Below are 14,699 nucleotides of genomic sequence, written 5' to 3'. Positions count from 1 at the left end.
TTACCGCGACCCGTTCATGCAAAGAGGGATTGTGTGTGTTTATGTGTATAACTGACATGTGTATAACAGTTTGTTAATCCAGGTTTGTATGAGGTTGCCCAATGTTTACGGGAGATGTAACATGGGTTACGAAACAGAGGAAACCACGAAGAAATCTGGTTAGCCTGAGTTCACTTCTCTTATAGGGTAAGAGTTTCTGTGTTAAATAATACTTGTGGTTTACATATATATATATATATATATATATATATATATATATATATATATATATATATATATATATATATATATATATATATATATATATATATATATATACCTGCGCCTGCCTCCTCCTCCTCCTTCTCCCGCAGGTGCGGGCGTGCGGTGCAGCAGCACATATCCTGCGGTAACCCGCCTGCCTCCTCCTCCTCCTCCCGCAGGTGCGGGCGTGCGGTACAGCATCACGGGCGGTAACAAGGATGGACTCTTCACCATCGACCAGCACTCTGGGGTCATCACTCTGGCCGCCGCACTCGACTACGAGACCCACGACAAGGTGAGTTGTCACGCCCACCACACTGTCACGCCCACCACACTGTCACGCCCACCACACTGTCACGCCCACCACACTGTCACGCCCACCACACTGTCACGCCCACCACACTGTCACGCCCACCACACCGTCACGCCCACCACACTGTCACGCCACCACACCGTCACGCCCACCTCACTGTGGCGCCCACCACACTGTCACGCCCACCACACTGTCACGCCCACCACACTGCCACGCCCACCACACTGTCACGCCCACCACACTGTCACGCCCACCACACTGTCACGCCCACCACACTGTCACGCCCACCACACTGTCACGCCCACCACACTGTCACGCCCACCACACTGTGTACGAATATCAGCATTATACAAACATCTGGATCCAATCTACCGGGAAATTTTAAGAGCCTTAATATAAAAGTTTGCCTATAGTTACATTCAGTCATATTAGTTATAACCGCAAATGTGTGATACTAAAAGATATATCCAAAGTATTAAGTATTGCCTTGTCAAGTATTAAGTGAGTGAGTAATTACTTACTCACACCGTGCCTGTGCGTTAACAGTGGTCGCCATGTCCTCTGAGACACCAAGCCGGAAAGGCAATGTAGTTTCCATGTGTTAATTGTTTATCATTCTACTTCCTCCTCCCCTCCGTGCGGCGTGGACCTGCTGGCGGTGCGGCAGCACGAGCTGGTGGTGGCTGCGGAGGCCGCCGGCGGCCACACCGTACACACCATGGTACAGGTGAGAGTCGCTGACGTCAACGACAACCCGCCCTACTTCCTCAACCCGCAGCCGCAGGTCACCGTCGTTGAGGAGGACGACCGCCACCTCCCAGCGACCATCGCTAAGGTCAGTCTTGAAGACCAGGTGCTACTGCAGGACTTTGAATTGCCAGGTGTAGGTGTTGGTGCTTGCTTGAGTGTCTGGTGGGTGTTGGTGCTTGCTTGAGTGTCTGGTGAGTGTTGGTGCTTGCTTGAGTGTCTGGTGAGTGTTGGTGCTTCCTGGAGTGTCAGGTGGGTGTTGGTGCTTCCTGGAGTGTCTGGTGGGTGTTGGTGCTTGCTTGAGTGTCTGGTGGGTGTTGGTGCTTGCTTGAGTGTCTGGTGAGTGTTGGTGCTTGCTTGAGTGTCTGGTGGGTGTTGGTGCTTGCTTGAGTGTCAGGTGGGTGTTGGTGCTTCCTGGAGTGTCTGGTGGGTGTTGGTGCTTGCTTGAGTGTCAGGTGAGTGTTGGTGCTTGCTTGAGTGTCTGGTGGGTGTTGGTGCTTGCTTGAGTGTCAGGAGGGTGTTGGTGCTTGCTTGAGTGTCCTTAAAGTGTTGGTGCTTGCTTGAGTGTCCTTAAAGTGTTGGTGCTTGCTTGAGTGTCTGGTGAGTGTTGGTGCTTGCTTGAGTGTCTGGTGAGTGTTGGTGCTTCCTGGAGTGTCAGGTGGGTGTTGGTGCTTCCTGGAGTGTCTGGTGAGTGTTGGTGCTTCCTGGAGTGTCTGGTGGGTGTTGGTGCTTCCTGGAGTGTCTGGTGAGTGTTGGTGCTTCCTGGAGTGTCAGGTGGGTGTTGGTGCTTCCTGGAGTGTCTGGTGGGTGTTGGTGCTTCCTGGAGTGTCTGGTGGGTGTTGGTGCTTCCTGGAGTGTCAGGAGGGTGTTGGTGCTTGCTTGAGTGTCTGGTGGGTGTTGGTGCTTCCTGGAGTGTCTGGTGAGTGTTGGTGCTTCCTGGAGTGTCAGGTGGGTGTTGGTGCTTCCTGGAGTGTCTGGTGGGTGTTGGTGCTTCCTGGAGTGTCTGGTGGGTGTTGGTGCTTCCTGGAGTGTCAGGAGGGTGTTGGTGCTTGCTTGAGTGTCCTTAAAGTGTTGGTGCTTGCTTGAGTGTCCTTAAAGTGTTGGTGCTTGCTTGAGTGTCTGGTGAGTGTTGGTGCTTGCTTGAGTGTCTGGTGAGTGTTGGTGCTTCCTGGAGTGTCAGGTGGGTGTTGGTGCTTCCTGGAGTGTCTGGTGAGTGTTGGTGCTTCCTGGAGTGTCTGGTGGGTGTTGGTGCTTCCTGGAGTGTCTGGTGAGTGTTGGTGCTTCCTGGAGTGTCAGGTGGGTGTTGGTGCTTCCTGGAGTGTCTGGTGGGTGTTGGTGCTTCCTGGAGTGTCAGGAGGGTGTTGGTGCTTGCTTGAGTGTCTGGTGGGTGTTGGTGCTTCCTGGAGTGTCTGGTGAGTGTTGGTGCTTCCTGGAGTGTCAGGTGGGTGTTGGTGCTTCCTGGAGTGTCTGGTGGGTGTTGGTGCTTCCTGGAGTGTCTGGTGGGTGTTGGTGCTTCCTGGAGTGTCAGGAGGGTGTTGGTGCTTGCTTGAGTGTCTGGTGGGTGTTGGTGCTTCCTGGAGTGTCAGGAGGGTGTTGGTGCTTGCTTGAGTGTCTGGTGAATGTTGGTGCTTCCTGGAGTGTCTGGTGAGTGTTGGTGCTTCCTGGAGTGTCTGGTGAGTGTTGGTGCTTCCTGGAGTGTCTGGTGAGTGTTGGTGCTTGCTTGAGTGTCAGGAGGGTGTTGGTGCTTGCTTGAGTGTCAGGAGGGTGTTGGTGCTTGCTTGAGTGTCAGGAGGGTGTTGGTGCTTGCGTTCATGAAGGGGCCAAGACGTTCATGAAGGGGCCAAGACGTTCATGAAGGGGCCAAGACGTTCATGAAGGGGCCAAGACGTTCATGAAGGGGCCAAGACGTTCATGAAGGGGCCAAGACGTTCATGAAGGGGCCAAGACGTTCATGAAGGGGCCAAGACGTTCATGAAGGGGCTAAAAGATTCAAGATAGGAGGATTTTCGATATTGTATATATATATTTTGTTTTTTTACTGTTAATATCCTCTGATTGAATTTTTATTTTGTTAGCTTCTTAATTAATACAGATTGAAATAATGTACTTTTTAATGAATAATTTTTTGTTAATCTTTTCTGAGTAATTGTCTTCTCAATGTTAAAATTCATACGGGGGTATATTCTCCCAATTTTTTTTATAAATATAATTAACCGAAAATGGACATCTTCCTCTAATTCCATTATGTATATAATAGAAGTACCCCCTCTGGTGCAATTGTAGGGACCCATAGCCTCGAAGAAGAAAATTAAGAGTATTCAGAGAAGACCTTGTGGATTCTCACTGATCACTTTAATCTTTTTTTCGCCTACCACCCCTATTCTTTTTATTATATATATATATATATATATATATATATATATATATATATATATATATATATATATATATATATATATATATTATTAAATATGACCGAAAAAGTAAGATTAATAATTCTAACACGAATTTTATCAATCTTTCGTACATTTCTTTTCACTGTTGGAGGTAAATCAAAAATCAATTCTCCAAAATTCATTTTTATTTCTAGTCTGACGCGACACGAGCGCGTTTCGTAAAACTTATTACATTTTCAAAGACTTTAGTTCACAAATACACAACTGAATAGAACTTACGCATCTCCGATTTTATATCTACATTTGAGTGAGGTGGAAGGGGTGATGTGGCATTAACACAAGACAGAACAAGAGGTGGCATTAATAGGGTATTAATTTCATCAACACAGACAGAACAAGAGGTGGTATTAATAGGGTATTAATTTCATCAACACAAGACAGAACACGAAACAATGGGTATTGAATAGAAGTGTTTGTAGAAAGCCTATTGGTCCATATTTCTTGATGCTTCTATATTGGAGCGGAGTCTAGAGGTGGGTAGAATATAGTTGTGCAATAATTGGCTGTTGATTGCTGGTGTTGACTTCTTGATGTGTAGTGCCTCGCAAACGTCAAGCCGCCTGCTATCGCTGTATCTATCGATGATTTCTGTGTTGTTTACTAGGATTTCTCTGGCTATGGTTTGGTTGTGGGAAGAGATTATATGTTCCTTAATGGAGCCCTGTTGCTTATGCATCGTTAAACGCCTAGAAAGAGATGTTGTTGTCTTGCCTATATACTGGGTTTTTTGGAGCTTACAGTCCCCAAGAGGGCATTTAAAGGCGTTTATGCCTTTAAATATATATATATATATATATATATATATATATATATATATATATATATATATATATATATATATATATATATATATATATATATATGTATATATATATATATATATATATATATATATATATATATATATATATATATATATATACATTTCAAATACTGCTCTCGTATATTTATATATTCACATTATACATAATCATATTCATTCATATCTACATATAACCATACTTAAAGTTGAATGTAATTATTTAAATTGATGCATATCAGTTAATCGTTATTATTCATATTTCATATAAATTCACATTTGGTTTTGGAGAGGTGTTGTTGGTGATGAGGTAGTGTTGGAGAGTAGTTATGTGATGTTGGAGAGTGTTGGAGATACTAACAGAGTAGTGTTGGTGGGTATTGGAGATACTAACAGAGTAGTGTTGGAGAGTGTTAGAGATACTAACAGAGTAGTGTTGGTGAGTGTTGGAGATACTAACAGAGTAGTGTTGGTGAGTGTTAGAGATACTAACAGAGTAGTGTTGGAGAGTGTTAGAGATACTAACAGAGTAGTGTTGGTGAGTGTTGGAGATACTAACAGAGTAGTGTTGGTGAGTGTTGGAGATACTAACAGAGTAGTGTTGGAGAGTGTTAGAGATACTAACAGAGTCGTGTTGGTGGGTGCAGGTGGAGGCGGTGGACAAGGACTGGATGGATCATCACGGACTGCTCTATACTGTCAGAGGCGACGGAGTTGATGGTCACCCTCACGACGACGCCTTCTTCTCCATCAACTCCCTCACAGGAGAGTTGATCCAGTTGAGGGTAAGTAGCCAGGGAGAGTGTTCTTCTCCATCAACTTTCCTCACAGGAGAGTTGATCCAGTTGAGGGTAAGTAGCCAGGGAGAGTGTTCTTCTCCATCAACTTTCCTCACAGGAGAGTTGATCTAGTTGAGGGTAAGTAGCCAGGGGAGAGTGTTCTTCTCCATCAACTTTCCTCACAGGAGAGTTGATCTAGTTGAGGGTAAGTAGCCAGCTGTAAGTCAGTCGTCCCCCAAACTATCCTCTACATCTAATACATCGCATCTCTCACGCAATGAACCAATGCACGAAAAATGCAACGTTTTCATAAACACGAAAGCACCGTGATTTATTTTGAGATAATTCCGAGTTAAATTAGAATTATGCTGTAAAATAATAATTGAGATATGGCTAGAAGCATAGTCATTGCTAAAACAATTACATTTGGAATTTTGTTCTAGGTAAATGGGACCCAAAAACTATTTCAATATTTACGTTTGTTGCGTCCCAACTTTTGCCAGAGTTTAGAGGATGTCACGTTGAGCTGGCGGGAAGATTGATGGTAGGTTGTGACGTGTTGAGCTCCTCTGTAGTGGGACGGAGTAGTGAGGACCTCTACTGTGGGTGTAGTGGTGGTGCTGCTGTGGGGGACGGGGGGTAGTTGGCCCCTCTATGGAAGGGGTAGTTGGCCCCTCTATGGAAGGGGTAGTAACTGAATGGGAAGGGATGAGAATATAAAAGAGACATGGTCCTATGAGTTATGAGTTGGCCGAAGTCACATTATTAATATCTTACACCAACACCTGTTCTCATGCAGGTATTGGTCCACACGCCACACTACCAGTACCTCACACCAACACCTGTTATCATGCAGGTATTGGTCCACACGTCACACTACCAGTACCTCACACCAACACCTGTTATCATGCAGGTATTGGTCCACACGTCACACTACCAGTACCTCACACCAACACCTGTTCTCATGCAGGTATTGGTCCACACGCCACACTACCAGTACCTCACACCAACACCTGTTCTCATGCAGGTATTGGTCCACACGCCACACTACCAGGCCCTCACACCAACACCTGTTATCATGCAGGTATTGGTCCACACGCCACACTACCAGGCCCTCACACCAACACGTATCTCTTGCAGGCTTTGGATCGCGACCCGCCCCGGGGGAAGGAGGTGTGGAGGGTGAGGGTGCAGGTGCGGGATGGCCAGGCCCTCTGGAGCAGACAGGCCATGGACCAACTTCTCGCTGCCAAATCCAACAACCAGGCCGACAACCACATCGAAGGAGAAAAGCTAAATGAAGATGCCGGAGAGAAATCTTCATCACCGCAACAGAATCTTGAGATTCACACCAAAAGAAGGAGACGAAGGAATAAAAATAGCAATGATAAGTTAAACGATGGATATTCCGTAGAAGGGGCCATCAAGGAACATTTATCTCTGTCAGATGGTAAACGCAGACACGCTGAGGCTGCTCAGTTACCCGAGCAGCAGCAGCAGACAGCAGACATGAAAGAGGAAGCCTGGATACGTCGAGAAGTTATGCAGACCAAGTCAAACGGTATTCAGAGAGGTGCGAACTTGAGTGCACGAATACGCATAAATAATGTCCAGGACAATCACCAGGATATTGATAGGACTGGCGTGACGAAGGCAGGAGCAGCCACAAGGACCGCTGCTGGGCACCACGACAGAGAAAATGATAACATAATTGGTCAAAGCTTTACAAATAACCCTTATAGTGATCAGCTTCTCCACAAGTCAGAATACAGCAACATAAATGGTGCTCTGCTGATGAAAGAACAAGATTCTGTCGTAGAACAAAAGAGTGACGAATTAAAGTTAGGAAGACATTATAACCAAGGGGACAAACCATCGCGTCCTGAAGCACAGAGATTGGTAATATCTACCAGCCAATTAGCACATACTGCACGATCATACTTCAACATGCTCTCTAACACATACACGATAAATGATCAATATTCACACTCAGAATCCAGTCATCACGGTCAAAAAGCCTCCATTAAGTCAGAGAAATCGACGTCCTCCATTCGTTACGAGACAGTGTTGACCACAGAACAGAAGAAAGCACCGAACTCAAGAAATGTATTTCGTCCAAAATCAAAGGAGAGGGAGACGCGGGATATCACAGCAGCAGAGGAAAGTGCTGCAACATTCTTACGCAAATTCGAAGATTTAACCCCACACCTGAGTGGCCATGAAACAAACGTAAACGCTTACAAAGATTCTCGACGCACGCACCGTATCTCAAGCAATAGCAGAACCAATTTACGTAACCGTTCTCAAATGGAAGAGACGAAGGAGTCATTATCCGCAGCTCTACGTACTCCGCTCAGCCTGGTAACCTCCAGAGGGAGAAGGTCGACGGGAGAACAGCACTATGAGCTGGGCAGCTTCAGTACAGACAGCGGCTGTGACGACCCGGGGAGCAGCAGCAGCAGCAAGGCAGAGCCCACGGGGCGTCGTCTGGACGGCAGCAGTGTACAGGTGGTGGCAGGGTCGAGGGTCCACGTGGCGGAGACGGTGGTGATGGTGGTGGTGAAGGATATCAACGACAACTCTCCCGTCTTCCCCAACGCCACCATGTTCGGGGAGGTCCAGGAGAACGGCCCCATAGGTGAGTAGACCTGCTTGTACTCAATATGCTTAACAACATGTAAAAGTTTCATTTATGTGATCGCTGACAGAGTTAGAACGTACAAGTTCTCAACAAAGTTCATCTGTAACTATCTTTTCTACTTATAAAAAAAATGGGAGGAGGAAGAGCATATAATGCTTATGAAGCGACTGAAATAGAGTGCAAAGGCCAGACTTACACACCGCATGTCAACTAAGATATAACAGATAGAAATTGATATTCTAAGCAAAATTATTTTTGCTTCAATATTATCTGTATTATTCGCAAGTTGAGAGTTATAGTCACTTCAGCTCCTCAATAATTACGTTATACCAGAACCCGATAGGACTGTATATACTACAATCATTCTTATCGAAACAATATTTATATGTCCACTGCTGACTCTTTAATTTGAAAAACCTGTAATATTTTGCGGAATTCTACATTTTTTCCTCCAAAGTTTTCCAAATTTTCCGACAGCTGTTTTTAACTCTACAGATGTGTCCTTAAGTAGCCTTAAAAAATACGTACGAGTGTGTAGACTCCAAGCCCCCCCTTAAATCATCTTCTTAACTGCTTAATGTGACAGATGATGTCTCCTTATGTTTTCACAGACTCGTACACGGGAAGTCAACTGACAAGTCTAGCATTGAACAAAAGCCAGAAGATCAAAGTCTATTTTAGTATCAAATATCCGAATATATTTATATATGATAGCCTGATCCTTTTTGTTTCCAGATATGTGTGAGTGTGTGTGTGTGTGTGTGTGTGTGTGTGTGTGTGTGTGTGTGTGTGTGTGTGTGTGTGTGTGTGTGTGTGTGTGTGGGAGTGTGTGTGTATGTATGTGTGTGTACTCACCTATATGTACTCACCTATATGTGCTTGCAGGATCGAGCATTGACTCTTGGATCCCGCCTTTCTAGCTATCGGTTGTTTACAGCAATGACTCCTGTCCCATTTCCCTATCATACCTAGTTTTAAAAGTATGAATAGTATTTGCTTCCACAACCTGTTCCCCAAGTGCATTCCATTTTTCTACTACTCTCACGCTAAAAGAAAACTTCCTAACATCTCTGTGACTCATCTGAGTTTCCAGTTTCCACCCATGTCCCCTCGTTCTGTTATTATTACGTGTGAACATTTGATCTATTTCCACTTTGTCAATTCCCCTGAGTATTTTATATGTCCCTATCATATCTCCTCTCTCCCTTCTTTTCTCTAGTGTCGTAAGGTTCAGTTCCTTCAGCCGCTCTTCATATCCCATCCCTCGTAGCTCTGGGACAAGCCTCGTCGCAAACCTCTGAACCTTCTCCAGTTTCTTTATGTGTTTCTTCAGGTGGGGGCTCCATGATGGCGCGGCATACTCTAAGACGGGTCTCACGTAGGCAGTGTAAAGCGCCCTAAAAGCTTCCTCATTTAGGTTTCTGAATGAAGTTCTAATTTTCGCCAGTGTAGAGTACGCTGCTGTCGTTATCCTATTTATATGTGCCTCAGGAGTTAGATTAGGTGTCACATCCACTCCCAGGTCTCTTTCTCGAATCGTTACAGGTAGGCTGTTCCCCTTCATTGTGTACTGTCCCTTTGGTCTCCTGTCACCTGATCCCATTTCCATAACTTTACATTTACTGGTGTTAAACTCCAGTAGCCATTTCTCTGACCATCTCTGCAGCCTGTTTAAGTCCTCTTGGAGGATCCTACAATCCTCGTCTGTCACAACTCTTCTCATTAATTTTGCGTCATCTGCAAACATCGACATGTATGATTCCACTCCTGTAAACATATCATTTACGTAAATTAGAAAGAGGATTGGTCCCAGCACCGATCCTTGAGGTACTCCACTTGTTACTGTTCGCCAGTCCGACTTTTCGCCCCTTACCATTACCCTCTGGCTCCTTCCTGTTAGGTAGTTCTTCACCCATACTAGGGCCTTTCCGCTTACTCCTGCCTGCCTCTCAAGTTTGTATAGCAGTCTCATGTGCGGTACCGTATCAAAGGCCTTTTGGCAGTCAAGAAATATGCAGTCTGCCCAGCCTTCTCTGTCCTGCCTTATCCTTGTTACTTTATCATAGAATTCTAAAAGGTTTGTTAGGCATGATTTCCCTGTCCAGAACCCATGTTGGTGCTTGTTTACAAACCCAATGCTCTCCAGGTGCTCAACAAGTCTTAGCCTAATTATTCTTTCAAGTATTTTGCAGGGGATGCTTGTCAGTGATACGGGTCTGTAGTTAAGTGCCTCCTCCCTATCACCCTTTTTGAAAATCGGTACGACATTTGCCTCCTTCCAGCAACTGGGCAATTCTCCCGACATAAGTGACTCATTGAAGATCATTGCCAGAGGCACGCTGAGAGCCTGCGCTGCCTCTTTAAGTATCCACGGTGATACTTTGTCTGGTCCAACAGCTTTATTTGCATCCAGTGTTGTCAACTGTTTCATTACATCCTCTGCTGTCACCTCTATATCTGATAGTCTTCCATCTTGGGTAATCTCTTCTAACAATGGGAGCTGCTCAGGCTCGGTAGTGAACACTCCATGGAATTTTGCATTCAGTACCTCGCAGATTTCCTTGTCGCTTTCTGTATATGCCCCTTCTGTTTTCCTCAGTCTTGTCACTTGGTCATTTACCGACATCTTCCTTCTTATATGGCTATGTAGTAATTTTGGTTGCTTTTTCGCTTTGACTGCAATATCGTTCTCATAATTTCTTTCCGACACTCGTCTTATATTAATGTAATCATTCCTGGCTCTGTTACATCTAATCCTGTTGTCCTCTGTCCTTTGTCTTCTGTACTTCCTCCACTCCCTCCTGCTTCTCACCTTTGCTTCCTGACACTGTCTATTAAACCATGGGTTATTATATTCCCTCCTGCTTTTTTCCTTTATTGTTGGAATAAATCTATCTTCAGCCTCCTTGCATTTCAATATGACTTGGTTCATCATACCTTGCACTGTTTTTCCTCTAAGTTCTTCCTCCCACTGCACTTCTCCCAGGTAGTCCCTTATCCTTCTGTAGTCCCCTTTTCTGTAATCAAGTCTCCTTTCCCGGACCTCTTGTCCTTTGGTCACAATTTTAAGCTCCATCATGTAGTCAAAGGCTAGGACACAATGGTCCTAGGACACACAATGTGTGTGTGTGTGTGTGTGTGTGTGTGTGTGTGTGTGTGTATGTGTATGTGTGTGTGTGTGTGTGTGTGTGTGTGTGTGTGTGTGTGTGTACTCACCTAATTGTACTCACCTAATTGTGCTTGCGGGGGTTGAGCTTTGGCTCTTTGGTCCCGCCTCTCAACTGTCAATCAACTGGTGTACAGATTCCTGAGCCTACTGGGCTCTATCATACCTACATTTGAAACTGTGTATGGAGTCAGCCTCCACCACATCACTTCCTAGTGCATTCCATTTATTAACTACTCTGACACTGAAAAAATTCTTTCTAACGTCTCTGTGGCTCATCTGGGTACTAAGTTTCCACCTGTGTCCCCTTGTTCGTGTCCCACCCGTGCTGAAGAGTTTGTCTTTGTCCACCCTGTCAATTCCCCTGAGAATTTTGTAGGTGGTTATCATGTCTCCCCTTACTCTTCTGTTTTCCAGGGATGTGAGGTTCAGCTCCTTTAGCCTTTCCTCGTAGCTCAATCCTCTCAGTTCCGGGACGAGCCTGGTGGCATACCGCTGAATCTTCTCTAACTTTGTCTTGTGTTTAACTAGGTATGGACTCCAGGCTGGAGCTGCATACTCCAGGATTGGTCTTACATAAGTGGTATACATAAGTGGTGTGTGTGTGTGTGTGTGTGTGTGTGTGTGTTTTGTATACGTATGTTTTCTTTGTTTGAGTGTGTTTTTTTTGTATATGTGTGTGTTTGGGTATGTGTGTCTTTTATATGTGTGTATGTTTTGTACGTGTTTGTGTCTCTGCATGTAATTGCGTATGTGTGTATGTTTGTGTTTGTGGGTATGTGATTTATTCACCTAGTTGTACTCATCTAGTTGTGCTTGCGGGGGTTGAGCTCTGGCTCTTTCGGCCCCGCCTCTCAACTGTTAACTTTCTGTTAACCTGCTGTTAACTTAACTGTTAACTTACTCAACTGGTAACAGCTGTCTAACTCCCAGGTACCTATTTACTGCTAGGTAACAGGGGCATCAGGGTGAAAGAAACTTTGCCCATTTGTTTCCCCCATCGCCGGGGATCGATCACCTGTCCACAAAATTACGAATCCTGAGTGCTGTCACTCAGCCACAAGGCGCCCAGCCGGTGATGTGTATGTGTGAGTGTGTGTGTGTGTGTGTGCCTGTTTTGTTTTGTTTTGAGATATATACAGGAGTTGTTACATTCTTGTAGAGCCACTAGTACGCGTAGCGTTTCGGGCAAGTCCTTAATCCTATGGTCCCTGGAATACGATCCCCTGCCGCGAAGAATCGTTTTTTCATCCAAGTACACATTTTACTGTTGCGTTAAACAGAGGCTACAGTTAAGGAATTGCGCCCAGTAAATCCTCCCCGGCCAGGATACGAACCCATGACATAGCGCTCGCGGAACGCCAGGCGAGTGTCTTACCACTGCACCACGGAGACTGCTTGTGATAGTGTTTATGTGTGTGTGTGTGCGCGCGTGCGTGTACGTTTGTGTCTCTTATGTATTACAGTTGACAGAAAATTCCACGAAACGGCTGAGAAAAGTTAGGTTTTGCACATAAATTGGAAATCAGTGAAGCGTGATTACCACTGTAATTGTGTTGGCCTCCGGTAGAGGGCTGCACACATTCTTTTATATGCAAATTGCTGCTTTGACAGTTTTTATTGCGCACGTTGCATGCACTGGTTTGTTGCAGCAAAATTGCCATACATGAGGGTGAAAGGTTTTCTTTTTTTTCACTGCGAGGGGGTGGGGGGGAGGGGTGGTGGGCCCTACGTTAGATGCTCTAATGAGGAAAGTTGAGAGCACGCTGAGCTGGTCTCGGTATTTTACGTTCATATTAACAGAAACGCTTTTTCTCGAAGGAGTTCCTTGTCAGACTCCAATAAGTAATGATGCTGTAGGATTGGATGAAGAAGGTCCCTCACACACACACACACACACACACACACACACACACACACACACACACACACACACACACACACACACACACACACACACACACAGAAGGAGTGTGTGTGTGGACTGGCCACACCAGTCCAAAAGGAAAACAGTGAAATGAAGATGAGAAACCCATGGTTTAACCAGAGATGTAGGCTAGCTAGGCAGCAAAGTAAAAGGGCATGGAGAAACTATAGGAATAACAGGACACTTGAGAGCAGAGAAAGATACCAGAATGCCAGGAATGAATATGTCAGGATGAGAAGAGAGGCAGAAAGACAATACAAAAATGACATCGCAAGCAAGGCAAAGACTCAGCCTAAATTGCTGCATAGCCACATCAGGAGAAAAACAACACTAAAGGAACAGGTTATGAAATTTAAGAAAGGGGCAGAAGGATTCACTACAAACGACAAGGAAGTGTGTGAGGAACTGAATAAGAAATTGCAGGTCTTCACCTTAGAGCAAGGAAAAATTCCAGAGATAAGAGAGGGAATAGTTAACCAGGAACCACTGGAAGAGTTTGAGATTACCAGCGGGGAAGTAAGGAAGTGTTTACTAGAGTTGGATGTGACAAAGGCTATAGGCCCAGATGGAATCTTCCCATGGATACTAAAGGAAGGAGCAGAAGAACTGTGCCTGCCACTCTCCATAGTGTATAACAAATCACTGGCAACAGGGGAACTGCCAGAAATTTGGAAAGCAGCTAACGTAGTCCCGATATACAAGGGGATAGACAGGAGGCACTGAACTACAGGCCAGTGTCCCTAACCTGCATACCATGCAAGCTGAAGGAGAAGATTGTGCGAAGAAAGCTAGTGGAACATCTAGAGCGAAGGAACTTTGTAACACAGCATCAACATGGGTTCAGGGATGGCAAGTCCTGCCTCACAGGGTTACTTGAATTCTATGACCAGGCAACAAAAATCAGGCAAGAAGGAGAATGGTGGGCAGACTGCATATTTTTGGTTTGCCAGAAAGCCTCTGATACAGTACCACACAAGAGGCTAGTGAAAAGGCTGGAGATGCAGGCTGGAGTGAAAGGGAAGGTACTCCATTGGATAAAGGAGTACCTAAGCAACAGGAGACAACGAGTCAATGTGAGGGATGAGGTCTCAGATTGGCGAGACGTTACAAGTGGAGTCCCGCAGGGGTCAGTGTTACGGCCCTCTCGGGTCGCAACTGGGTTCTTACTCTGATGTTGTTAGAGGAAGGGTATCCGTCCCCAAGCCAGTAGTGGCTTTCAAGGGATGTGATCCACAACGCAAGTAAATTAAAAGGGGAAGGGAAATAAAGTCAAAAACTTAATATAATATAATGATCACCGTCACCAATAAATATATATAAAGGATTACACGGGGGGGGGGGGTATAAACACTATAATACACTGTCGTCTTCTTCTGAAGACCCTGGATCCTCTCGGTGCCAAGCTCTCGGTGCTCTCGTGGCCTCACGACGAATCCTTCGAGAAGCTGAGTCTACCCCGGCCACAGGTCAGCCAAAACACAGTTCCACTGGGGGCACTGCCGTGGAGGCCGTCAACCACAAGTCCAGCAGATGGCTGGCAGGTTCCGAATCAGCAACGCTGGTTAGGCCACTCCACGAGCGATACTAGGGTAGCGCCCTAGTCAGGAGCCTCGTGTGATACCACAGAT

General features: G+C 45.5%; 1 protein-coding gene across 2 annotated transcripts in view; it reads left to right on the top strand.

The window, feature by feature from the left end:
- Positions 1-1,232: 1,232 nt before the first annotated feature.
- Positions 1,233-14,699, top strand: part of LOC123766251 (putative neural-cadherin 2) — a 49,687-nt gene continuing 36,220 nt past the window's right edge. For both annotated transcript variants that reach the window (XM_069301451.1, XM_069301446.1), the window contains exons 1-3: positions 1,233-1,391; positions 5,206-5,343; positions 6,478-7,975. In XM_069301451.1, the coding sequence (XP_069157552.1) occupies positions 1,275-1,391; positions 5,206-5,343; positions 6,478-7,975 (1,753 nt within the window). In that variant the 5' untranslated portion in view covers positions 1,233-1,274. The remainder of the gene's footprint in view (positions 1,392-5,205; positions 5,344-6,477; positions 7,976-14,699) is intronic.

Source organism: Procambarus clarkii, chromosome 5 (assembly GCF_040958095.1).
Source record: "Procambarus clarkii isolate CNS0578487 chromosome 5, FALCON_Pclarkii_2.0, whole genome shotgun sequence".
NCBI classification, from domain to species: Eukaryota; Metazoa; Arthropoda; class Malacostraca; order Decapoda; family Cambaridae; genus Procambarus; species Procambarus clarkii.
This window is presented reverse-complemented; position numbering and strand designations above follow the sequence as displayed.